At 37.5% G+C, this 26,051-nt stretch overlaps 1 protein-coding gene across 5 annotated transcripts in view; it reads left to right on the top strand.

Moving 5' to 3' along the window:
• Nucleotides 1-26,051, top strand: part of Arhgap28 (Rho GTPase activating protein 28) — a 190,929-nt gene that overhangs the window by 136,147 nt on the left and 28,731 nt on the right. For 3 of the 5 annotated variants that reach the window (XM_048806539.1, XM_048806542.1, XM_048806543.1), the window contains exons 5-10: nt 4,815-4,904; nt 10,702-10,789; nt 13,053-13,192; nt 16,266-16,431; nt 16,551-16,642; nt 19,257-19,334. In XM_048806539.1, coding sequence (XP_048662496.1) covers nt 4,815-4,904; nt 10,702-10,789; nt 13,053-13,192; nt 16,266-16,431; nt 16,551-16,642; nt 19,257-19,334 — 654 coding nt within the window. The remainder of the gene's footprint in view (nt 1-4,814; nt 4,905-10,701; nt 10,790-13,052; nt 13,193-16,265; nt 16,432-16,550; nt 16,643-19,256; nt 19,335-26,051) is intronic. The other 2 variants (XM_048806540.1, XM_048806541.1) reach the window with 2 other exon arrangements.

Raw genomic sequence — 26,051 nt, forward strand, 5'->3', positions numbered from 1 at the left:
GCCAGCGATCTGGGGAAGGTGAAGAGGGGAGGGGAGGAGAGGAGAGATCTTGTTCATTATTATTATCTTGACTATAGTTTTTGTCAAAAATTATCAGATTGTATGATGTGTACTCCTTAAATATTGCAGTTTAAATTTTCACTTAATTGTGTTTTAAATATGCACTTAATTGTATATTGGCAGTATCTTGATAATAAGTTTATTGAGAAAATCTTTTGAACTTTGAACAAGTGTTCAAAGGAGTCCTCATAAAGGACTATGATTTTATTTATAGTCAACATTTATTTTGAAGTAAACTACTTACAATAAATAAATGAGTAGTCTATTCATGTATTAGATGTGGCTGACCCTTGACTCTTCCACAAATGCCCCTAAATCTGCATTTATAAAAGATTTACAATCCAGTCTGCCAGCATCCGAAACCTCATCTACAAATCACTTCTTATATAGTTAAAAGAAGACATTTCCCTTATGTTCAGCCAAGATAAATGAAATATTCAGTGGAGATGTTAGTTTATTGAAAAGGCAAAGTAATCAATCTTGTTTATTTCCAGTGTCTTAAGTGAAAATCAAATAGCTACACTTGCTATTGATTCATAATTCACTGCAAAATACAATCACACCATCTGTTAAAAATCATCAGTTGCATCTGTGTTTGCTTCCTATAAAAGAAAATCTAAGGAACCTTGATTTAAACAAGTAGGAGTTTGTTTTAATCACAAAGTAAGAAACCGATGGTGGATAAACCAAAGCTGGTACAGCTGCAGCAGGGTGCAGTGGCAACTTTCCCATGGACCTCTGGCCTTTTCCTGTGCACAGTGTCACCTTAGCATGTGGAGTTAACTCTTATTCTTACAAGATGGTTAGGAAACTCTAGAAACTGTGCTGATGTTTCTGTTAGGACCATGTGCAACTAACTGTTCATTTTTAACACAAAATCTTAGTTCTGTGGAAAACCTGAACAGTAGAATTTCTTTTATTTTTCATTAACAGATTTTGACACTTTTCACAAGACATTTGCTTTTGTTTTCTGTTTTTCTTATTTTAGTTGCCGGAACCTTGTTTCTTTTTATATAAGCTTCTCTAGGATTTTTGTTTGTTTACCCTCTCTTGCAACTGTTTCAATTTTATGAATTTGAAAAATGTTAAGGATGTACTTCCTCTTCCACCAGCAGTTCTGAACTTCCACAAAGATTTGTTCTTCATTTCCTTCATTTCTTGTCAACGCTCAGTGGATACTTTCCATCTGAGAATTGTTTTCTTCAGTTTCTAGACATTGTCTTTCATTATGTCTACAATTATTTTTTTTCTCCCCATTTTCTAAGTCCCATCCTTTTAGAATACGTTGCTTTGCCTGAATTATTAAAATTTATTATTATTGTTATTTCCTAAACTTTCTCTCATGTATGTCTGTTCATTCTGTCTTCTAGATTTTTTTCATCCTTATGTTCTAGATTTAATATTTTTCTTGGTTGTTATTATTTTTCTTGCCTCACTCTATTTGTAAATATCAGCAAACATATTCTTATTTCCTAAGAAAAACATGTTTCTCTCTGATTTACTCATTGTTATAGTAGTATGTTCTATTTCAGATTACCCATAGCTACTTATCTTATTTCTGAAGATAAGATATCCTTATCTTATCTCTGAAGATAAGAATTAAATTATTTTTCAGAGTCAAAAATTTTTAAGCTTTTTGATGTTGAGGCATAATTTACACATAATAAGTGCATATACTTTTGGTACATAATTCAATTAATGTTAACAAATGTGTTAATCTACCAAAATGTAGAATATTTTCATCCCACCATCAAACCGATGGTGGATAAACCAAAGCTGGTTCAGCTGGAGCAGGGTGCAGTGGCAACTTTACCATGGACCTCTGGCCTTTTCCTTTGAACAATGCCACCTTAGCATGTGGAGTTAACCCTTATTCTTACAAGATAGCTAGGAAACTCTAGAAATTGTGCTGATGTTTCTGTTAGGAGCAGTGTTCCTCTTGGTCAGTGTTCCTTCTCTCCCTTAGAGGTAAACCCTGCTGTGATTCCTAACACATTAGGTTGGTTTCCCCTTCCACATAGATGGAATCATAAAATACTCTTTTGAATCTGCTTTTTAAATTAATGATCATAATTTTAAGATATATTTTATGTAGTCCTATTATAACTAATAGTAATCCATTGTACCAATATGACACTATTGGCATATTTATTCACCTACTGATGGACATTAGGATTATTTCCAGTTTGGAGCTATTGTAAGCAATGCTGCCATGAACATTAATACAATATAAAGAATGTGTATTTTTATTTCTCCTGGGTATTGATGCCACATAATTGAGATTTTTGATAAACACAAATACAGCCTCATCATTCTTGGTTCTTAAATTCAGCAAGTAATAATTTTATGGGTAAATCCAAAATAACTAAATTCTATCTTTAAAATAATCTATAGGCAGACATAACAATAGCAAAAATAGTTTATGCACATCCTGTGTGTTGGTTATTGTCAACTAAAGCTTGGTCTTCATGGGTAAGCTTTACAGACAACCCTGTAAAATTCTTTGCAGTATTTTCAGTATTGACTAAGATATAAACATTTAGTGTTTTCCAGTGATTTTCCAAATGTAAATATTCCGTGGAGAGAACATGGTAGCTTTTGCAATATGTAGCAGTAGTGATGTAAACAGTGATGTATCTGCTGGAACATGAGCACCATCTGGTCCGGAAACTGCACACCTCCTATTGAGTGGCAGCGAATGTCCTCCAGTGGATGGAGAACTTCTGATCAAGACTGTGGGTCCTAGGAGTTTTTCTTCCTGTTCAGTTCCCCAGGCCCTTCCCTAGCCTATCAGCACCCTATCACAAAGGAGGGTGGTAGATCCACCCAAAGACTCCACCCAAGGAAACACAGTGGAAAGGTGTTCCACAGGGCAGAAGATTTGAGCACATTTGCAGATGGACATAACAGCTCTCTGAATTTCTGAAGTTTTCTGCAGAGCTAGACTTCATTGATTTTTTTTTTTTTTTTGGATTGGTGTAGGAAATTATTTGATGTTTCCTGTACTGTTAGGTAGATTTATTTTTCCAAAATGCAAATATTGTCAATTGTGAGTTCATCTAAGTGAATATTGGAATATGCTAAACTTTAAGGTGTGTAGAGTGGGTAGATTGGTTACACACTCTCATTGCAAAACCAATGAGGGAGATGAAGAACTCTTAGTTTTTTACTTCTGGGCAAAGCTGATTTCTGCTTTTGTTCTCCCCTCCATGTCTTCATTGTGACTTCTGGAGTTCCTTTTCCTTTAGACCTTTGGGCCCACACTAGAAACCCATCCATCCCAAACACTTAGATCATTTTGTTTAGATTGTATTTTTTTTTGCATTTTCCTAGGATTATATTTAAGGATTATCTACATTTTTAAGGAAGGGAAGGTCTATGTGGCTTCCATTTTTGCAAATATTTCTTAATAATTTGCCTGTGTTCTCTTCTTTATTATTTATTTTTCTCTTCTGTCCTGAGAAATTTTCTTTTATGCTACTTTTAGGCAGAGGTTTTTATCCTCCCAAACTAATCCCATTTGTATTACATCCAGAAATTTCTTCAAGTTTTCTGCTACAGAGTTCTCTGCTGATAATCCAGTGCTGTTAAAAATCTGTTCGTGTGTGTGTGTGTGTGTGTGTGTGTGTGTGTGTATGTTTTTCCTGCCATTTGTAGTGATATGGGGAGGACAGGGAGGTAGATGTTTTCCATCTTGGTTCAAATTTCTTGTGCTAGGTCTTGGGTTTTATTTGTTTCTTTAAAGAAAAGTTCTTTATTCATTTTATAAAAGAAATACAGGCCATCTATATGAGAATTGAGAAAATATGGTCAAATGAGTTGAGAAAATTGGTCAAATGAATTGAAGATTGACGGTTATTTAAAAAGAAAACATTGTATGTTTTCATAAGTATCAAATATATTCAATTTTGTGATGTTTCCTTTGGCAAAGAAAATAATGTTATCTTTTAATTTCAGTATAATCATTGTACATTACAGGAAAAAAACAGTACGAGCTTTATGAATGACAAAGAAAAAAAGAGTTGGTACCATTGCTACTGAATTCTATTCACTAAAAAAAAAAAAACAGTCATAGAATTTGCAAAAATGAACCAAAAAGTATTAGATCAATTAAGTTTGCATTTGGGTGCATGTAATAAAAAAAAAGTAGTTGTTTTGCTTCCCATGGAGATACTTAGCATAGGTGGACCAGGTCTGATGGGGCAGCCATGTGATGCCCTCTTCTCATAGACACAACCAGATCTACAGAATCATCATCCCTATGATCCTTATTTGTACAAAATACCTGACAACTCTAGGCTGTGGTCCTGTCACGAGCATATACCAGCTGAGATTTTTTTGTTTGTTGGTTGGTTTGGTTTTGATCAGGAAAGCCTTAGCTTTCCCAGAAGCTCTCTTGGTAAGTTTATTGTTACATTTTATTGGCCACACTAGTCACATGATCTCTCTTAGCTGCAAATGAACCTAGAGATCAAGGTTTTGAATTTATCATCTAGCTCCCTGGAATTAAACCAAGGTAGTATTGAAGCAAATGAAGTTTGTGGCAGATAACAGCACTGTTTGCCACAGAGATCAGTTTCTGTGAGAGGGACTGGCATTCAAATGGTTCACAGCAAGGCTGTACCTGTCAGTGCCCAGGAAGTCATTGATTCATATATTCCACACATGTCTCAATATGTAGATACAGTGGAATGCACAACCACATTAGAAAGCATTTGCCTGAATAAGAACGGTACTTTCATTTCTCCATTTAGCCAGATGATGCTTCTCTCAACAGTACTACCCTGCCCAATGGGTCCCAGAATGAAGAAGGGAGTTTTGTAGATCCTAGGATCAGCTCCATGGTAAGTTCTTTCATGCTAATACAATTGCATGTGAAGGCAAAAATCATAAGTCTAGGCAATTAATGAAGAAAGGTAAGAAGAAGTGATTTCTCCAAGACAAATTAAAAAGCAGAACTTGACCTAGGATTTCAAAGAAGCCACAGCTGCTGGCAGACCCCGCCACCCAACCTTGTAACAATCAGGAACGTGACTCAAAACTTAGGAATGATGAAATGAAAGGTGACTGCAAAAACTAATACCACTGTGTCCAGAAACCAAAAGGTGTTCTTTGCAGGCCTAGTGGAACTTGTTAATTTTGGTCCTCCTCACATAAAAAAAATACCAGAGGCTCAATGATCTGGCTTACCTTCGCCACCTTAACCTAGAAGTCTCTTTATCCACAGGATAAATTTAAAACCTTCCTCCTGATTTTGAAGACTCTCGGATTTTGCATACATTTCCAGCCTTAGTTTTCAGGGCTCACTCATGCAGACTCTTTCTCCTTATCCCCGTGACTGAGGGCTCCTGATCTTACTTGACCTTAAGTAACAGAATGTGTACTTTTATTTGTTAGAAATTCTTGTCACTCCCCCTCCAGTTCCCTCTACCAAGAACTTCTGCTCAGTGTCTCAGAGCTTGTGCTCTGACGGGGGAGATGTGATGGACTCCTCAAAAGACAGTGAAAGACCCCATTAGAAAGGCCTCTTCAGTGGTAGCAGCTAGTCAATGACAGTCAGATAGAGGTAACACCCTCAAATGTTCCTTTGGGCAATAGTTTGTCAATCATTGCCCATTTTGAAAACAAGATAGCTGACATTCACTTACATGACACACTCCCAAGATATCCCCATTTAAGAAGAATAAAATAATGTGAATTGTTTTTACCATGAATAATCAGTAACTCTGTAAGCTATGTCACAGATAGGCTGAAGGATACCCACAATTTCTGACCTACTAGATGAAAGTTTGTATTTTCTTTTCTCATGCGAGACCTTGCATTGGAATGAAAATAAACTAGAATGTCTCTATTTTAGATATCATCTCAAATTCACCCTATTTATTAATGAAAACAAAGTAAATCATTCACAAACTCTGGTAACTATCAGAAGGAGTTCCCGGTAGTAGATCTAACACAATTATATTGTATCCCTGGAACTGAGGCTTCCTGATCTAGCCCTTTCCCAGGATCCTTTATCTTCCACCTTAGCTGGTAGCACCCATATGCCCACGAATTATCCCTTTGCATCAACTGTAACTTTGCCTTCTCACTTTTTCCTGTCCATCTCTGAGACCTGTGGATTTATCATGTGAATGGCTGTAGAATATTTCTACCCTCTGCCTTTCTTAAAACTACTTCTTTAGTGTGGAAACTACTTTCTGCATTGCTGAAGTAGCCACATAAGGCATCTCCCAGTCCTTATCTTTGTACCCTGCCAGCCCATCCTTCCCATAGCTGCAAGTCACCAATATACAATTCAAGACTTGCTTTAAGGCTACAGTGTTTATCCAGCACCCTGCAGTTAACTTGAAAGCTCCTGACATAGTCCTACCCCTGTCTGCATCTCTAGCTGACTTTAATAAGCTCAGTGTCTTGTTCAAGCCAGCAACAAAGGTCTGCAGGTGGGTGGTTCCATGTATGTACTGAGCATAACTTGGAGTAGGGTGATTGCATAATTGGGTGCTGAAGAAGAGGCAGATAATCCTTGTGTTTTAAGTTTCTATAGGAGATATGACCACAATTTTATTACTAATAAGACTGGTGCTAGTTATGTTTTTCCATTTCTTCATTTTTTTCTGCTAACTTTCCATATGATTGATTCATTCATTCATTTGACAATCATTATTGAGAAAATATTGTCTACAAAGCAAAACAAAAAAAAATTAAGCAAAAAGAAAAGAAAAAGCTTTTCAAAAAAGACACACACACACACACACACACACATAAAACAAACATAGAAAATTTAAAAAGGAAAAAAGAAAGAGAACCTATTGTCTAAAATAGGGTGCTTGGAAGTTTGAGGATGTGAAAGAAAGAAAATGATCTTGCATGGCACTTACAGGTAGAGCTGTCCACAGCAAATTAAACACTCAGATTTCATTTTTGTTTTTCAGAAAACAAATTTGATACCAATAATGACATAAATAGAGCACTGCTAGGCCTAAAACTGTCTCATTGGCATCAATCTCTTGACTTACTTTGGATTCTTTGTTACTGAGGATATCTTTATTTAGAAATGCTATACAAAATGGTTTGTTACTAGAGTAGCCCTCAGATACTGACTTCACCCCCACTGTACTTGTCCTGAAAGGATCCTAGGCCTTCTTACCATGAGGTAACTACTTTTGTAAGCCACATGGTTCTTGCTTATAAAAGAACTACAGGCACCCCAGTTTGACTTCCAGGTCTCTTGAGATGGTGGGATTTTTAGTAATTGAGTGAAGTAGGATTAAGGGTTGGGGGTCTATCCTGCCAGGATGAATTCTGAAGGACACCTTACTGTCTCTTCAAGACTTCAGGAGGCCCCAAGAATTGCCCTATTTGAATTTATGTTATGAAATGGCATAAAGTATATAATCTGACTTTATCTTTCCCAAAACTATGCCTCAACTTGACTAGTACCTTTTTTTCCCTCAATCTGTAATCTTCTTTACATATTTGAAATGCCACCTTTATTAAGATAAGTAAAATCCCCACTTTTTTAAGGGTCTATTTCTATGGTTTGTTTTAAAAATCTGTTACAGTGAGTTCACACTCATAAAAATCTACATCCAAGATTTCTTTTTCTTTAGAAATTTTTTTCTTCCAGATCAGCTCACCAAAGGCCATGCCTACCCCTTAAAAAAAATTAGAACTTTTCTTCTAATGTCTCATCACTAAGTAAAATATTTCTTGGTTTTAAAACTTGCAATTGTTTAATCTGGAATGGAGTGTACATTATATCAAATGATCATCCAGCGTCTATTAAAATAAATAGATGTAACAGCAGATTCCACCAACTGCAGATCAGATATATTTTTTTAAGTTGCATTTATCTTGAACATGTCCAAATGTTTTTCCATTTTCATTGTTCCCTAAGACATACAGCATAGCATCTGTTTTCATAGCACCTATATTGTACTAGTACAAACATACAAGCAATCTAGAGATGATTTTAAGTATACAGAAAGAGGTATGTAGGTTATTTTATAGAAAGGACTTGAGTATCCATGATTTTTTTTATATCCATAGGGGCTCCTGGAACCAGTCCCCCGTGAATCTTGAGGGATAACCATATAAATGCTAAGCATCTAGCCTCTCTACTTGACCTATTTCAAAACTCAAGGACCCTTTGTGGGCAGGCTCATCTTCCTTCTCCATTTTCACTGAGTGATTTTAAAAGGAGAGGGCTGCTGGTTGTGGTGGTGCACACTTATAATCCCAGCAGCTGAGAAAACTGAGGCAGGAGGATTGTAAGTTCAAAGTCAGCCTCAGCAACTTAGCAAGGCCCTAAGCAACTTAGCAAGACCTGTCTCTAAATAAAATATGAAAAAGGGGTAGGGATGTGGCTCGGTGGCTAAGTACCCCTAAGTTCAATCCCCAGTGCAAAAATGAATGAATGAATGCATAAATAAATGGCAGAGAGCTCCTTTGTTTTTTCTGTTTTATTTTTAACTCTTATGATTCTAAGTCCCAGGGTTTCTATTTGGCTTTTAGCCCCTTCCATAATTGGAGCTTATCCTCTTGATTAATTTCTCTCTTATATTTATCTAATACTATGACTCAACTCCTGGAGTACCCTGCTCTCCATGATCCTTGTGCTGAAACACTTCAGCTTTGTCCATGTCTGAAATTTATTCTTCTGTTTCTGGCCTGAATATTTTCCCTGTCCTCTGCCTCTGTAAGTCCTTTTCTTTGTCCCTTGGTTCAAGCTCAGGTTCAACCACTTCATCCACAAAAACCTTCTGGGCAGCTCCTCTTCCCTCTGAATCATTTTCCAATAATACTTATACTTTATAGAAATAAGTTCTTAACAGTGGATTGTGTGTCTTCTAATAGTGTTCCCTATGTGTTATTCTGTCCTCCTCATTGTAAGTGGTCCAAGAGGAGGCATTATGACTCAAACTTCTGCCCCACAGTAATTTATATTACAAAGAACAGACAGTCATCAGTACAATAGGCTGGCTAGAGGCCGATTACACTGAGTAGATGGACTCTTCTCCACAGATTAAGAAACTAACAATTCAGTGAGTTTAAGCATCCTAAGCCTTCAGCTTTAAATTCTCAATAAATTCTCAAATGCATCAATAAATTAAACGTTTCTCAATTTTCCAAAGAGTCTTCCCTCCCACCACGGAGTCATTTTAAGGCTGACAAAGCATTTCTTTGTTGGAAAACTTTAGGAAACCACTGAAAAGTTGTCCCCATCTTTTCAAGGATTTTCATATGTGGATACATTAGTCAGCTTTCTATTATGACAACAAAATCCTGAGATTATCAACTTAGAAGGAGGAAAGGTCTATTTAGCTTACAATTTTAGAGGTTTTAGTCCACAGTCTGTCAGTCCCAGTGCTTTGGGGCCTGTGGCAAGGCAACACATCCTGGCTGGAGTGCGCAGAAGAGCAAGGCACTTCCCTCGTGGCAGCTGGAAGCAGAGAAGAGAGGAAGAGGAGGGATCAGGTTCCTAATATCCCCTTCATGGGCACTCCCCCATTGACCTATGGCCCTCTATTTTGGCTTTACTTCTTAAAGGTTCCACTACCCCTAATTGCTCTAAGCTGGGGACCAAGCCTTTATTACTTGGGACTTTAGGGGGAGATTCCAGATCTAAACTATAACAGTAAATAAGCTTTATTCTATGTTGTAGATTTTAGAGCCACTACAAATCTGACAGTGAACTACATAGCTCTTATATAGCCTTTGGACTTTTTTGTCTTTATTCCCGTTCATTACAGTATTTGGGCACCTGTGTTTTAATAATTGGCAATCTATTTATACAATTAAAAGTATATAAGCTCCTTTGAAATGAAAGAGAATATCAGGCTCAGAATTTGAGACTCCCTTGTGTGATTTGTAGAAAACATGATAAAGGATCTTTTATGAAACAGATGTTCAGTTATTGCAAAATAAATATGAGAATAAAAGAAACAACATCAAGCTCTAGGGGACAAAAAGAACAGATTTTATGTGTGAATATCATACAAAAAATTCTTGACCAAATAGGAGATTTTCATTGTCACACATAATTCACAGATAACTCTCACATGAAAATTTATAGAATTTGTTAGAATTTCTGTGTAAATTTTTCACATATCCAACTGGACCTGAACAAAGAGATACTCAACTTCTGATGACATTGCAGCCAAGTTAAATGCTTTGACAGGATTTCAGTGAAGAAAGTACTAAGTTGATTAAGAAGAGAAACAAAATTAGAAAAGATACTTAATTTTTGTTATTGTCTGTGTGTTTTGCAGTGAGAGAATTAACCTGTTAATATTTGTAATATACTTAATAAAGACAAATGCATCAAGATTAGCAAATCAAATAATTTCCAAGTTGTATGACATCAAGTTTTATAATTTGTATATCTTAGCAAAGGTTAAATAGCAAATATTGAAGAGCTAAGAAAGCAGGCTTATATTGACCTTGACACTGTTCCATTTTGAGAAACCCAAATGGAACACATCTAAACTGAATGCAGTGACAATGAAAATTAATGCAGACCAGCTATGAAATCAAGAACTTTGTGTGTGTGAAAAGAACTCTTACGTGAGTCAGAGTGAAATGATGGGTAGCCTATATTTGTGGTATAATGTTCTGTGCTCATTTTCCCTTGCTTAGCAGTCCATACTGGAGGCTATTCCAGATGTACCAGTTCATTCCAATGGGTCTGCAGATGCGGGGCAGTCAGCTCATAGTGCATTGAGTGGTGAGTAACATGATCACCTATTGAACTTAAGCTGTGTCTTCTCACTTGTGTTTGGGAACTTGACACAGTAGTGAGTTTCCTTTTTTAACTGTTTCTTTTAATACATTTATTTTTATACCAATATATAAATACATAAAACAGTATACCTATTAGTGGGTTACCATGTGATGTTTCAATATATGCATACATGGGGTAATGGTTCCATCAGGTTAAATAGACTGTCACCCAAACATCATTTCTTTGTGGTGAAAACTTTCAAACTCCTTTCTTAAAATTTTTTTGGAATTTACAGTATATTATCATCTTTTCTAGAAACCTTACCATATGATAGCACACCAGAACTCCCTGCTCCTGACTGCAACTTAGTACCCATCGACCAACTTTCCCCATCCCTCTTCCTCCCAGTAGTGAATTTTTAAAAGCAAAAAAGTATGTTTTTCTCCCCATTATTATTCTATTGCTTCCAGTATTCTCTCTTTCCTCTCACCTTCCAACACTTGATTCTGTCACAGAAGACAAAACTAATAGCCATGCTGGAAGCAGAGTTTCTTCCTCCTCTATCACCAGCCAATTATCACCAATTTAGAAACTCCTCGCTTAAGCAGTGTCTTTGACTTGAGGCCTCTGCCCAGCAGTTGCAGGAAAACCAGGAAGCAGGCCACTTCCAAGACTCCCTAATTACTGCTCAGGAACACGTTTTTGAGCAGCTAGCAACATACAGGATTACAGCGGTAGCTTTTATCTGGGTCTTTTCTTTCTGAGAGGTGGGCTCCCTACATGGCTAAGAATGGAATCTCAAATCCACCTGATAGATGGAAACAGGCTCTTGAGGGCCATGTACTTTTGTGATTGCTCAAAGTTTTCTGGAAGTATGTGCAATCATCTTCTAAAAACAGCCTGTACTTTCAGCATTCCCATCACAATTCAAAGAAATAGAGTTGATGAAATGTTCCAAAACTGACTCGATGATGATTGTCCAACACTAATGTGCTAAAAACCATTGGTTTGTCCACTTTAAGTGATGTATTTCATGGCACATGAATAGTATCTCAATAAAGCTGTCACAAAACAAATCAAGGAGAAGGTATTTCCAGAAATTATTTATTTGTTATTATTTATTTATATATAATGCCATATGGTAACCTAGCTCAAATTATGCCTCTAAAAGAAACATCAGTATGCAGTGGTCCTCTAGTTTTGGGGAATTGGCCTGTTTAATTGCTGCTCTCCAAAGACTTTGTCCATTTATCCTTAAGAAGTTAGAGTATTATTTAATATTTTTTCTACCTCTATTTTGAGGGCAAGCCTCCATATGACAAATAAAAACTCACAACTTTGTCATTTTTGAAATTCATGGCACACCCATTTACTGGGTTTCCAAATTTTAATGTAAAATTTTAATGTAAAATTAATCAGGTCTTCCATTAATTCTGCCTTTTGTTCCTTTTTGTTCCAATTTGTCAAATTGTCAGTGTCTATAGAAGAGGGCAAAAGAGAATGAGTTCTTTTTGTAATCAAATAAATCATTACTTTGCACATAAACAGTTTTGCCAGGTAGTGAAACAAGATGACAAGCCAAAATCAATCAATAATCAGAGGATGGGATTGCTCACATAATTTATGGATTCCTTTGTTCTGGGTCAAGGAATCTTCTGTCCTAATTTTCAGACCAGCTGGAGAAAAGCAATTCTGTAGGGCATTATATATATATATATTACTCAGCAGACTTCTTCTTAATGTGTATCATACAAAGTCAGGTAACCAGCATCAAATAAAGAAATTCAGATTATTTCATCTGAACACACCTTGCAGTGAAGTCCAAATTCAATTTGAACACATCTTAAGAGGCAAATATTTCACAGTTAAAAAAAATAATAAGAAGAGGAAGAAGTAAAAGTAGAGAGGAATTCCAGAATCTCTTCTTTCTTCCTCTGCTTCAAGCTTCTGACTCTCCAGTAAGTGACAGTGGGTCTGGATGGGCTTAATTTCAATATCACAGGAATATATAGAAATACCCTGCTTGGGGACTAATCCTCAAAAACTTTCATGAGACATAAAAGTCTAAAATTTGAAAAATAAGATTATATTGAAAGTTCATTTGGATAACAATAGAAATCTGTTCATGTGGAAGCTGATGACACCACAGCATTACTTAACTGATGTGCTGTGGGTAGTTTTGTGAATATTTTGTGCTTATTTTCCAGTACATGGTACTGCTTGATTAAGTGGCATATTAAATATTCTGTATCTTTTGTTTCTCTAGATGATTATCTGGAAAAGGACATTCCAGCAGAGACTGAAGAGGTGTCCTTTGAAGTATCTTATTCAGAAATGGTTACAGAGGCTCCAAAAAGAAATAGATCTAAGAAGTCAGAGATTAAGAAAGAAGACTATGCTTTAACTGTAAGTCAAACCCTTCATGGTTATTCTAGTAACTTCCTGTTTCTGTTCCATGAGCCCAAACAAGGATTATTTTCTTTTTAATGTCTGAATATGCTCAAGGAGACTGGGAAGAGTGGGCTTCAGCATTGCATACCACCATTTTGGGGACTATTTATTATGTAGTGCACAGTTCGCCTGGGTGTACCTAGCAGTCCTGGGTTGAAAAAAGTTATGAATACATATGCTTGAATACTGCTTGACAGGTTGTTTTTAGTCAGCTTTCCATAACTGTGATAAATGTCTGAGACAAATCAACTTAATAAGAAAGATTTATTTTGGCTCACAGTTTGGGAGGTTTCAGTTTGTGGTTAGAAGGCCCATTGCTTTGGGGCCTGTGGGTAGGCAGACCATCATGGCAGAAGCACACGGTAGAGTGAGCTGCTCACTCCATGCTGTTCAAGAAGCAAAGATCAAAGAGCAAGGGCCAGGGCTCTAATGTCCCTTTCAAGGACACCCTCCCCCCAATGACCTACTTTTCTTCCACTAGGCTCCACCTCCTACTGTTTCCACCACACATCAATAGCACCACAGGCTGGGGACCTTTAATTCATGGGACTTTGGGGGTAGATTCAAGATCCATACTATAGCACAGATGAAGTGGATTTTTGACCTGGTTTGTGAGTTTTCTTGCACTTCATATTCTTAATTCACATATAAGTCAGTGCACACCTTAACTATATGTATTTTTATCTCTATAAATCACATATCACAAGGGGGCACAGGGCTGGGGCTGTAGCTGTGTTGCAGAGCATTTGTCTAGTATGTGTGAGGTACTGGGTTCAGTCCTTAGCACCACTTAAAAATAAGCAAATAAAATAAAGGTATGCTGTCCATATATAACTACAAAAAAAGGGGGTGTGAGTACAGCAGAAAGTTATAGTCATAACAATAAGAAGTAGAGCTCATAGGACAGACACTGAAGCTTACCAAACCCAATTCAGGAATTTATATTACTACATGATAGACAGAACTGATAACACATACACACACACACACACACACACACACACACAAACCTAGAGTGGTCTATCCTGAAAACCTACCACAGAGCTATATTACATTGATGTATTCACTGTTCAATAAATAATGCCTGTATGAAGAGTTCATGATGTGGCGTCCTGAATATTCTCTTTTTATCAGGGATAGAGGCATGATGAGCAGGACTTGGGCAGTTTCAGGACTAAAGGAATGTCATCTGGAAATAGATTTTTTTTGGACCAGTCAGCCTGGACCATACCCAGACAACTGGCCCATGAGGGAGAGAAGAAGAGGAACGGGAAACGCTCTAAGACTCCCTGAGCAACCTCCACAGGCTTGACACTGCGCCACGTGTTCTAGTTGTATAGTGGACCCTATTGATTACTCCTATTTTACAAATGAGAACACTGAGGCCCAGGGAGGCTAAGTAACATGCCCAAAGCCCTGTAAGAACATATTTAAAGCCTAAAATGTGTCAAACTCCAAACCCTTTCTGGTCCCTAAGCAATCTTCATAAGGGAGGGCAGAATGCAACAGAAAAGGAAGCCTATGTAGTAGTCCGATTTCAAGGACAGTCCTTCCTTTTTGTTACAGAAGGGTCTCCAAGAGAGAATATTGCTCCTAGGTTTCCTCATCAAAGTTGTGTCTTTCTGAGGTCTGGCTCATTCAGGGTATAGGTCAGACCCCTAGGAAGAACTTGACATAGGGTTTAATACACAGTAGTTTCTCAATAAATGAGTGCAGTTCTTATTTATATTGTTGTTATTATGTATTACTATTTTTTTGTTTTGTTTTGTTGTACCAGGAATTGAACCCAAGGGCACTTAACCACTGAGCCACATCCCCAGTCTCTTTTTTTTTTTAATATATTTTATTTGAAGACAGGATCTTGCTAAGTTGCTGAGGCTGATTTTGAACTTGTGATCCTCCTGATTCAGCCTCTTAAGCCTACCAGACCTTCCTTGGTTTCAAGAAGAAGGTGAAATAACCAACTGCTAATAGCACAAGATATGCCCTAAAGCACATCCTACATATGGTTTTACTTTTAAATGCTTGAAGTTCTGGGTGAGGATATAAGTGGTGGTACTTGCCTAGCATGTATGAGGCCCTGGGTTCAACCCTCAGCACCACAATATAAATACATGCAAACATAAACTTGGGGTTCGAGTGAAAAAATTGTTGATGAATGAATGAATGGGTATATAGTTTAATAACCCCCAAAAGCTCCAATATAGGGAACCTGAAACTGTGTTCTTGAGGCTTTATAATTTAAATAACTGTAGGATTTTTCTACTTCACCATACTTTTCAATACCAGATTTTCTGAGAGCAAAGCATACCTGTGGATGTTATATATGAATGATCTTTTGCTTGCTCCTTAGAGTCTTCACAACATTTCTAGGTTATTAAGATTTGTGGTTATTAATTTAGTGTATTTCCTCTCTTAGTGTAGAAATGAATAACATAACAGTATCATTGTCTTCAAAAGTAAGACATAGTAAGATTAGTTGTATTTTCTGTGAATTTTTTCTTTTTTAAGAATTTGGAATCATCTAAATATGGTTTTTAAGCAAAACTTGATTAGGAGACTATTAATTCTTTTTAAGTATGCAGTATAGCATACACGAATCCTAAATCAAGGAGATTTATTGTCAAAAAAAAAAAAATCCAGATCTCTCCTGTGCTACACTTAGTTGTGTTCTTTGCTTGTGTGTGGCACATGTAATCCAGATTAAGGACCCACAGTGGGTACATTCCATGTGATGCTTGACATGTGTGTTGCTTGACAATACAGCATGTTGCCTTTAAAGGGCCATTTCCACAGTTATGATAGCACTGTTATCATGGACTTCAGACTACTGTTTTGCTTCTAGTTAGCATAATAGTGATCTGCAAATGTTCTCAAAACATACTCATAATATTTTTATGATGCAGTATGCTCTTCAGAGCTTTTTGCATGTTTTCTTCTATAGGTTTAGAGTGTCTGGGTGGTATCTGAGTGAAAGTATAATTTTCCTTTGCCATTAAAAATAAATATCTTCACTGTGTTATTTCAGAAACTCACTGTTCAGAAAACCAGACTTGGCTTAACCGAAGCAGGAGACCTGTCTGCTGAGGACATGAAGAAAATTCGCCATCTCTCTCTGATTGAATTGACTGCCTTTTTTGATGCATTTGGAATTCAACTGAAAAGAAACAAAACAGAGAAAGTAAAAGGACGAGGTAACTTAGGAGACAGATGGCTTTGGTGTTTAATACTGACATGCTAGAATAAGACAGTACTTTTCTGATTTTATTTATTTATTTATTTTTCTTTCTCTCGTGACTGTGTGACATTGAAGACAATGGGATTTTTGGAGTTCCACTTACAGTCCTCCTGGACAATGACAGAAAGAAAGACCCTGAAGTGAAAGTTCCCCTTGTATTACAAAAAGTGAGTAGAACGCAAATGAATGAATGAGGAGGGAAGAGAGCCTTGTGCTTATGGTTGAGGACTTTGTAAACCCACTAATGAATTTTCCTTTAGGTTGAAAGACACTGAACCCTATTAGGAATGAGACCCTTGGCAATTTTTTACTTGTTCCAGGTAGCCTCACAATGGCCTGTAAGCATTGAGAACAGTTGGTCTTCCTATTATCTGCTTTCCATTACTGTAACAAAATATCTGAAGCTGGGTACTTGTAAGAAAAGAAGTTTATTTAGTTTAGTATTTTGGAGGCTGAAAGACCAGCTCTAGGGAAGTTCCCCGGAGCTGCCTGACCTTGTGGAGGGTGGTGCCACACTGGTAGCAGTGTGTGTGAGAAGGAGAGCTCACATGGTCAGAGCAGAAGCCAGGGAGAGGGAGGGGCAGTCATGACCTCCCACTAGGCTCTGCCTCTTACAGGTTCCTCCACCTCAAGATCACCACACTAAGGACCACGCTTCTAGTACTAAACCCTTGGGGAATAAACCACATCCACCACCAGCAGCCTTGCCTGTTAGACACTGTCTGACCACAGAACATCAGAGGATGGACACAGTTTTGTTTTTTCCAATATTTTTTCAAATGTAAATTGTCCATATGTATGTGTGTGTATATTCATTCTGTCAGATAAAGCTGATAATTAATTACTATTTTAGTATATTTATGGAATATTTGCTAAGATATATCATAGACTAGATTTTTAAGAATTACTGTGTGTGTGATCATTTTATAAATTTTTCAAACAAAGTTTAATAGACTTTAAAAATCATCTTGTTCTAGTGGTTTTCCAGGTATGACTGGGCATATAGGATACTTTTAGACAATGAGAAGAATTTTGGTAGAAGAAGATACTTGATCTCTAGATTATTATGCAAGTATCTCTGCTGTAACTACCCTTGCTAAATAGCTGATTTACTTTTAAGTTATGTTCTTGTCTAATAGGCAGCAATTCACACTGATTTACCTAAGTATGCATTTATTCAACAGTGACATCCAGTGGCACAATTAAAATTCCAAGCCCTCAACACAAACCTTGTTGAATTTTAAGATGTTTTTGAATGATATATATATATAAAACTGAAGAATTATAGTTACTTTACTCACACTAACAATTCTTCATCCCTCTTCTTGTCTTCCTATATTTTGCTACCAATGCCACAAATTGAGATTCTCTCTTAAATCTGGGGACTTAAATTTGAGTTTGGGAACAGTCAGATAGATAGCCAGAGTACACTGGTGACACCTCTGTGCACAGGGCCCATCTACAACCACCTCTCCCCGGCAGGGCTGCACCATTGTTATCCACATAATATCCTTTGAGTCAGCCCAAAGCAACCTAAGGAGATCAGTGTTGTTAATCTCCTTTTTGCAATTGAGGCCACTGAGGCATAGGAAGGTGAAATAACTTACCCAAGATCACACAGCCAGCAAGAGCAGCGTGGAAAAGAAGGAACACAGTATGGATTCAGGCCCATAGTTCATGGTGACTCTTACGATTTTCTTCCCTGCTTTGAATGAAAACTATATGATGCCCTTTTTCCTCTATGTAAAGGAAAGAGTTCAAAGAAAAATTCATGGAAATCTGAGAAGACTCAACACTTAAATTTATGTTGTTATGTAAGCACAAAAACCTAGCACAGAACTTAGCAAATGGTAGCAAACAAAAGGCGCTCAAGAAGTGCTAGTTAAAGGCAGTCTGGAATTTTATCACATTAGTCACTCAATAAATGTTATTACTGTTGATGTTAAGCATTTCTCATTTAAGACAATTTGAGGTTGCCCTCTTTCACTCCTATAGGAGCGTCGTTTCTTTCTCGGGTTTTTTCTTCCTGAATATCTGTTTCTCTTTGTACCTAAAAGAACTACTTTAGTTCCAAGTGCCATCCTTTCTTTAAAGGAGATAAAGACACTGGATTCTCCTTTCACTGTGTGAAGTTTCACTTTTCTGTACCTCAGTTTTCTCAGTAGTAAAATGAAGAAAATAATAGTATCTACCTTATATAATTATTGCCAGAATTAAATAAAGTAATGTATGTAAAATGCTGAGATTAGTATCTGAGCTGCAATACACAATAAGTAGTGATCCTATAACTTTTTTTTTTTTTTTTAAAGCAACCATCACCACTGAGAGAACTCATGAGAGTGATTAACCTTTGAAATCCCTAACTAACTTCTTGGTCAGATATCTGCAAGTCCCATAGGGTCTTAGCCAGGGTGATTACAAAGATTTAGAATCTTTTCTCACTGATCAGTCTTCAGAAGAGGAGATATAGTAGAAGTTCAATCTTAAAATGGTTAAGTGACAACATATTATACTGGTTAAGAAACAAAGCTTGGGAGAGCCAGTGCCATCTCTTGGAGCTTGATCTTGGGAAAGTTATGTAAGGACTCAAAATCACCATTTGCTCATTTGCTAATTGGAGGATTATTTTGACCTTTTAGAGTGGTCAGGAATAGTTAACACAGTAGTCAAGTACCAGTTGCATGTACATGCTCAATATGTTGATTATTGCTATCATCACTATTTCAGATGTTTATAATCCTATAGAGGTGCTTATTTTTGTAATATATCATTGCTTTCTAGTTTTTTGAGAAAGTCGAGGAATCAGGTCTGGAATCTGAAGGAATTTTTCGACTTTCAGGATGTACTGCCAAAGTCAAGGTACCTAACATTTTCTGTTCCTTGTTAGAAATCAAAGCTAGTTAGATCCAGCCCAAAGGAGCTTTGGGAATTTAGTCTTTGTTGATGTCGTTATTTACTTGATACGATCATTTGGCTCTTCCTAATATTCCTTGGTACCTATGATTATGTGTTTGTTTCATGATCCTTTTAAATTAAACAACATTAATAATAATAAACTGTAACATCAAAACAATACATCAAAAAACACTGCCTATTTTCAGTTTGAAAAGTCAAAATGCTCATCCCTGTTCTGAGTTAGCCACATCAGCTTGCTGGGTTCCTTTTTGTCATGAAAGTCACTAAGCCAACAACATGGGAGCCTGCCCTTCTTTCCATTTCCAGTTACTTTAAGCTTAGAGACATTCACTGGTTTTCCTTTTAGTTGAATTTCTTGTGAGAATTTGTAGCCATGGTCATAACACTGCAGTTCTAAAACCCAGTTCCACTTATGGTAATGTCAGTGTCCACGCACAACACCCCTCAAGCCATGTGCATCCTTTTACCTTGCCTTCTTACTTCTATAAAAGTGGGAACTCTACAAAAGAGTAAGGGGAAGAATCATTGAAAAGAAAAAGCTTTTGTCATTAATTTCCAGTAAAGTATCCCACTGCATCTTCTGATGGGTACACACGATGAAGAATTCATCCTTGTGCTGGGATCAGCCCTGGTTGGTGGATATTAAATAATGAACCTCTGAGAAAAAAGTCTCAGGGGAAGGCAAAAATGAATTTAGTTGTGGTTAGAATTATTCCAAGGAAATGCATAGAAACAGAAAGGTGTGTCTTCATTAATTCATTTTGGTACCTGTTTGGGGAAATTCTGTTTTGTAGCCAGAAGTCTCAGGACTTTTTATAAAGAAGTGTTACAAGATTTTTTTAAGTGGAAACAGAGTAAATAGCATGTCTTTTTGATCCTCTAGAGAGCAGATGCTAAGAGGGATTAGCAGTGGAAGAGAGTTGTACTAAGGGATAGTGCTTCTGAAGGTTATTCTTTATAGAGGGCAGGAAGCAGGATTGGGCAGGGTGAGCCTCAGGCCACAGTGCAGGCCTGGCAGTTCCTCCTGTTAGGTGCCCTGCCCTGCCATGGACTGGGCTTCCTGCAGAGAAGGGGCCAACCGCCTGGAGAGTCAGCTGCCTGAATGTTTTGCAGATGCATGTGGCCAATTCTCTTTTGAAGGGAGATCTGAACCCAGTACCAGGCCATTGACAGTGATGTCAGGGATTAAAGTATATTGGGAGTTTTGACTTCCCTGTTGGAGTTGGCTAAATATAGCTTCACGTGGAAGGCAGGTGAGTTTCTAATGGCTCCTTAGGGTTATGCTTTCCAAGTTCCATCTACTTCTTGCCTTTGTTTCTCAAATGACTGATTCTTAGATTCACTTCTGAATAAATGTATCCTGTATCTGAAGGTGGAAACTGTTACTAGTTTTGGTTAAATCTGTGGTTACCAGCAGAGTTAGAGACCTGAAATAAAGTCAACAAAATGAATTTCCTCAACAAAATCAGACTCCCATTGGAAAGCTACGTTTACATATATTCTGGCTGCTGTGTGTGTGTGTGTGTGTGTGTGTGTGCGCGCGCGCACGCATGCATACACAGGTGAGTTTGTGAGAAGCACAATGGATAAGATCTAGTTTTCTTTTTCCTCAATAACCAATGGAAGAAAATATAGGATATCTCTTATGTGCAACAAGTTTAACCTTATAGCAAAAGATATTTTTCTTGAGCTAGTCTTTGACTGAAAAATGTTTATCAAAGGCTAATCGTTCCTTCAGAGTGTTCTTACAGGCAAATGCATTCCTGAACCACATTTAGGTCAAAGTCCCTTTTCTATCCTAATCGGTTTTATGTAGTGTCAGCCTATTTATTCTACTGCTTGTTAGTCCGAAAAATGTAATCCAGATGTTTTCATGGTTCAGGCTCCAAGAAACCAATGCAAAAGGAATCTGGGCCAGTGAGCAAAAAAAGGAAAGTACTGCAGTTAGAAAGGCATTGAAACTTGACTTACTACAGAGGCTTTTATTCTTTCTCCTCAATTCAAACCTCAAACTACCTCTTTCTTCCCTTCCTTCCTTCCTTCCTTCCTTCCTTCCTTCCTTCCTTCCTTCCTTCCTTCTTCAGCCACTGTACTACATTTTCTAGGAATGTGCTTTGGAGAAAGTTTTTTTTTTTTTTTTTTTTTTTAAATTCTACTGTAATGAGCCTCACCTTGTGCCAGTAAAAGACAGCAACTATTTGAGGCTTCACTATTGAACACCCAGCCTGGCTTTGTGTTTTAAACACTTAATAAGACTGACAGGGAGGCAGCCTTGAGAAGTTGCAAGGCTTTAGCCAAACAGAGACAAAAATGCAAGGCCAGTTCCCCTGTTGGAGGCTGCAGGTCATTTGGATCCAATTTATTGCTTTGGTGTGTTCAGTGATTTTCTTTTAAAAACACGGCAGAAATCTGAGCCAAACACTGGGGAGTGTATTTTTTTATGGAAGAAGGCAGACAGTTTGACATGTGAGGTTCTCTTTTTTTTTTTTTTTTTTTTTGACTCATTTCCATTATTCCCTGGCAGCACTAAATGCTCTATAGTTACATTACCTGGCCTGTTAGTTTCTCTTCCTGAGCTGGTGGCTGCAGGCTAGTCATTGGCATTTGTATGAAAACTAAATTTTAGCAGGTTGTATTTCTGCTCCAAGGAGATTTAAGAACCTGAATTCCAACCCTTGCCTCTGGTCTCATTAACAGTTGACAGGAAAATTGATTTCTACACCCTCCAGGTGCTCCCTGCCTGTTTGAGGCCAAGTAAACTCACATCTGGTTTATGTGGTTTCATATTTAGGGCTACCGTGGAAATGTCATATACCCTCTAGCCTGCTCTGGTCAAAATCGGAAGAGGACGATCTTTCTCTTGGTGTTATTTTACACTAGCCATCTAGACAATAGATCATGTGGTGTAGTTGCCCAAACAATCACGCTTTATATGCATAGATTCCTGTAGGACTGACCCTGAAGACTGGAATAGACCTAGGAGGAGGGAGCAACCATTCTTTTTATGGTTGAATCGTATTCCATGGTGGGTCTGAACTGCATTTTCTTATCCGTTCATCAGTCGGTGGACACTTTAGTTAGTTTCCCTTTCTTGGCTGTTGTGTATAGTGCTGCAATGAATGGCTTGCCACTGTCTCTTTGAAAAACTTATTTCCTTTACCTTGGACACATACCCATAGTGGGATGGCTGGATCATATGGTGGTTGTATTTTTAAAATTTTCAAGGAAGCTCCACACTGTTTTCCATAACAGCTATACTAGTTTGCATTCCCACCAACAGTGCAGGAGGGTTTCCTTTCTTTTCACGTCTTTGCCAATGCTTCTTATCTTGTTTTTTTTAAAACTACCTCCTACTTGGTTCTTTTTAAAAATTTCTTCTAATTCATGACAGCAGAATGCATTTGGACACATTGTACACAGATAGAGCAATTTTCATTCCTCTGGTTGTACAAAGTGCAGAGTCACACCAGTCATGCAGTCAGTCATACATTTATATAGGGTAATAATGTCCATCTCATTCCACAATCCTTCCCATCCCCCTACTCCCTCCCTTCCCCTCTGCTCAATCCAGAGTTTCTCCATTCTTGTTTAGCAACCCCTCACCCATTAGGGATCAGCATCCAACATCCCCTTATCAAACAAAACATTCATCATTTGATTTTCTAGGTTTGGCTTATTTCACGTAGCATGATATTCTCCAGCTCCATCCATTTACCTGCAAATGCCATACTTTCATTCTTCTTTAAGGCTGAGTAATATTCCATTGTGTATATATACCATATTTTCTTTACCCGTTCATCTGTTAGAGGGCATTTAGGTTGGTTCCATAGTTTAGTTATTGTGAATTGAGTTGCTATAAACATTGATTTGGCTTTGTCACTGTAGTATGCTTATTTTAAGTCCTTTGGGTATAAACCAAGGTGAGGTATATCTGGGTCAAATGGTGGTTCCATTCCATGTTTGCTAAGGAATCTCCATACTGCTTTTCAGAATGGTTGCACCAATTTGCAGTCCCCCCAGGAAGGTATGGGTGTACGTTTTTCCCCTCATCCTCGCCAATAATTACTGTTGCTTGTTTTCTTGATAATTGCCATTCTAACTGAAGTAAGATGAAATCTTAGAGTAGTTTTGATTTGCATTTCTCTAATTGATAGAGATGTTGAACATTTTTTCATATATTTGTTGACTGATTGTATCTCTTCTGAGAAGTGTCTGTTCAGTTCCTTGGCCCATTTATTGATTGGGTTATTTGTTTTTTGGTGGTAAGTTTTTTGAGTTCTTTATATACCCTGGAGATTAGTGCTCTATCTGAGATGCATATGGTAAAGATTTTCTCCCATTCTGTAGGCTCTCTCTTCACATTATTGATTGTTTCCTTTGCTAAGAAGAAGCTTTTCTGTTTGAATCCATCCCATTTATTGATTCCAGACTGGAATAAAAAAATAATTCTTAATTTTACTTCTTGCACTTTAGGAATCTGGTTAGGAAAGTCAGGTCCTAAGCCAACATGATGAAGATTGGGGCCTACTTTTTCTTCTATTAGGCACAGGGTCTCTCTCCATTCTATTGTTGAAAGGAAAGTGTCACCAACAGACTAGATCACTTCTTATCTTTTGTCTTTTTGATAGCAGCTATTCTTATTGGAATGAGGTGATACCTCACCATGTTTTTTTGCCTTTCCCTGATGATTAGTGACATTGAACTTTTTTTCTTAATATATATATTATGGCCATTTGTATGTCTTCTTTTGAGAAATGTCCATTTTGGTCTATTGCCCATTTTTTAATTGGCTTGGATTTTGTTTGTTTTTTGTTATGAGTCTTTAGACTTCTTACATAATATATTCTGAACATTAACCCCTTGTCAGAAGTATAGTTTTCAAATATTTTTTTCCCATTCTGTAGGTTGTGGTCTTTACTCTGTTGATTGTTTCCTTTGCTGAGAAGAAGCATTATTAGTTTGTGTAATTTCATTTGTCTATTTTTGCTTTTTTTCCTGGGTCTTGTCCACAAAATCCTTGCCCATTCCAGTGTCCCAAAGCATTTCTCCTATGCTTTCTTTCAGTAGTTTCATTTCTCACATTTCATTTTTCATTCATTTTTGAGTTGATTTTTGTAACCGATGAAAGGTAGAAATCCAATTCCATTCTTCAGCATGTGGATACCCAATTTTCCCAGCACCATATATTAGAAGACTGTCATTTCTTCAGTGCATGTTCTTGGCTCCTTTGCTGATCATCAGTTGGCTGTAGGTATGTGGCTTACTTCTAGGCTGTCTGTTCCATTGGTCCATATGTTTATTTTATTTCAATGCTGTGCTGTTTTTGGGATTTCTTTTGTCTTGCTATACTGTTTTAATAACTATAGCTTTGCAGTTATTTTGAAGTCAGTTAGTGTAATGCCAACTTTGTTCTTTCCATTCAAGATAGTTCTGGCTATTTGAGGTAGGAAGATCATTTTAATACCCCTATCATATTAGTGAGAATCTTGAAGCATAGGCCATACAGATCAGTTGGTGGGGTTGTTGGGATAAGAACTTCAGAGATCTTATTATAATGCCCTTGGCCTTGGTGCATTATTGCCTCTTAGGTGACCTGAGAACACTTGCAGGTTAGGAGAGTCACATTAGATGGGTTCCTTTTGCAGAGATTTGTGGAAAACGAATCCGAATTGTTCTGTTCTTGAAGAACAGTTGCCCCTTGCATTACAGTAGGAGTACTAGGCAACTGATGGAAAACTCTTGCTCTTCCTCTTGTTTTTTCTTTTAACAATATTTGCACCTGCCTACGTTTCCCCTCCTAGGCATTTCTTTAATAGCCTCTATTCTTTCTAATTACAATTGCTTGGTAATTGTCCTTTGGTGTATGGCCTCATAACTGGACTCTTTACTTCTTTTGCCTTCTCCTAACCTGTACCAAACCCCTCATTCCTCAAATAATTTTTTCAGTCTGGATGTCATCAACAATGAATTTCACCTTGACATTCTCCAGCTTAGAGATGTCCCAAGTTGCCTCACTGACTGCAGGAAGCAGTCCTGTCCCCTTCCGAGTGGCCATGGCTGCTTCCCAGGTTCATTCCTTACTCCAGCAACATTAACCTATCTGCAACTCTCCATGCACACTGGATCTCTATGAGTACCTGTCACCGCTTGAGCTATTCTTTCTACCCAGCATGTCCTTCTGTGTCCTCTTCTGCTATCAGGATTCTCAAGATTTGGCCCTAGCAGTTTGGTTTACTTTCTCTGATGACTGTTACGGTGCCAATATGTGACCTTTATGAAAGCATTTACATTCTGAATTAGTACTATCAGTTCATGAAATGGTCCCCTTCACTGTACTACAAGACACCTAAAGACAAAGAGTGGATTTCTTGTATCTTTCTTTTCCAGAACCAGTCTGCTGCATGATATCCTTTATTCCAGGACAACTGGAATAATTGTATTTATCATCAAAGGACCACTTGGTTAGCTGTAGTATTCCTATTAAATTTCAGGATAAGAAATCTCCTTTGACTCATTTGCAGGGACTGGAGGGTGGATCTCAATCCCATGTATCTCTGTAAGTAACTTGTTATGTGAAGGATCTCCATTTTACAGACTCTGGGAGCCATGAGAGCATCTGTACCTGGCATATTAATGAGCTGCTCTTGATAGGAAAAGGTG

This window comes from Marmota marmota, unplaced genomic scaffold (assembly GCF_001458135.2).
Source record: "Marmota marmota marmota unplaced genomic scaffold, marMar, whole genome shotgun sequence".
NCBI classification, from domain to species: Eukaryota; Metazoa; Chordata; class Mammalia; order Rodentia; family Sciuridae; genus Marmota; species Marmota marmota.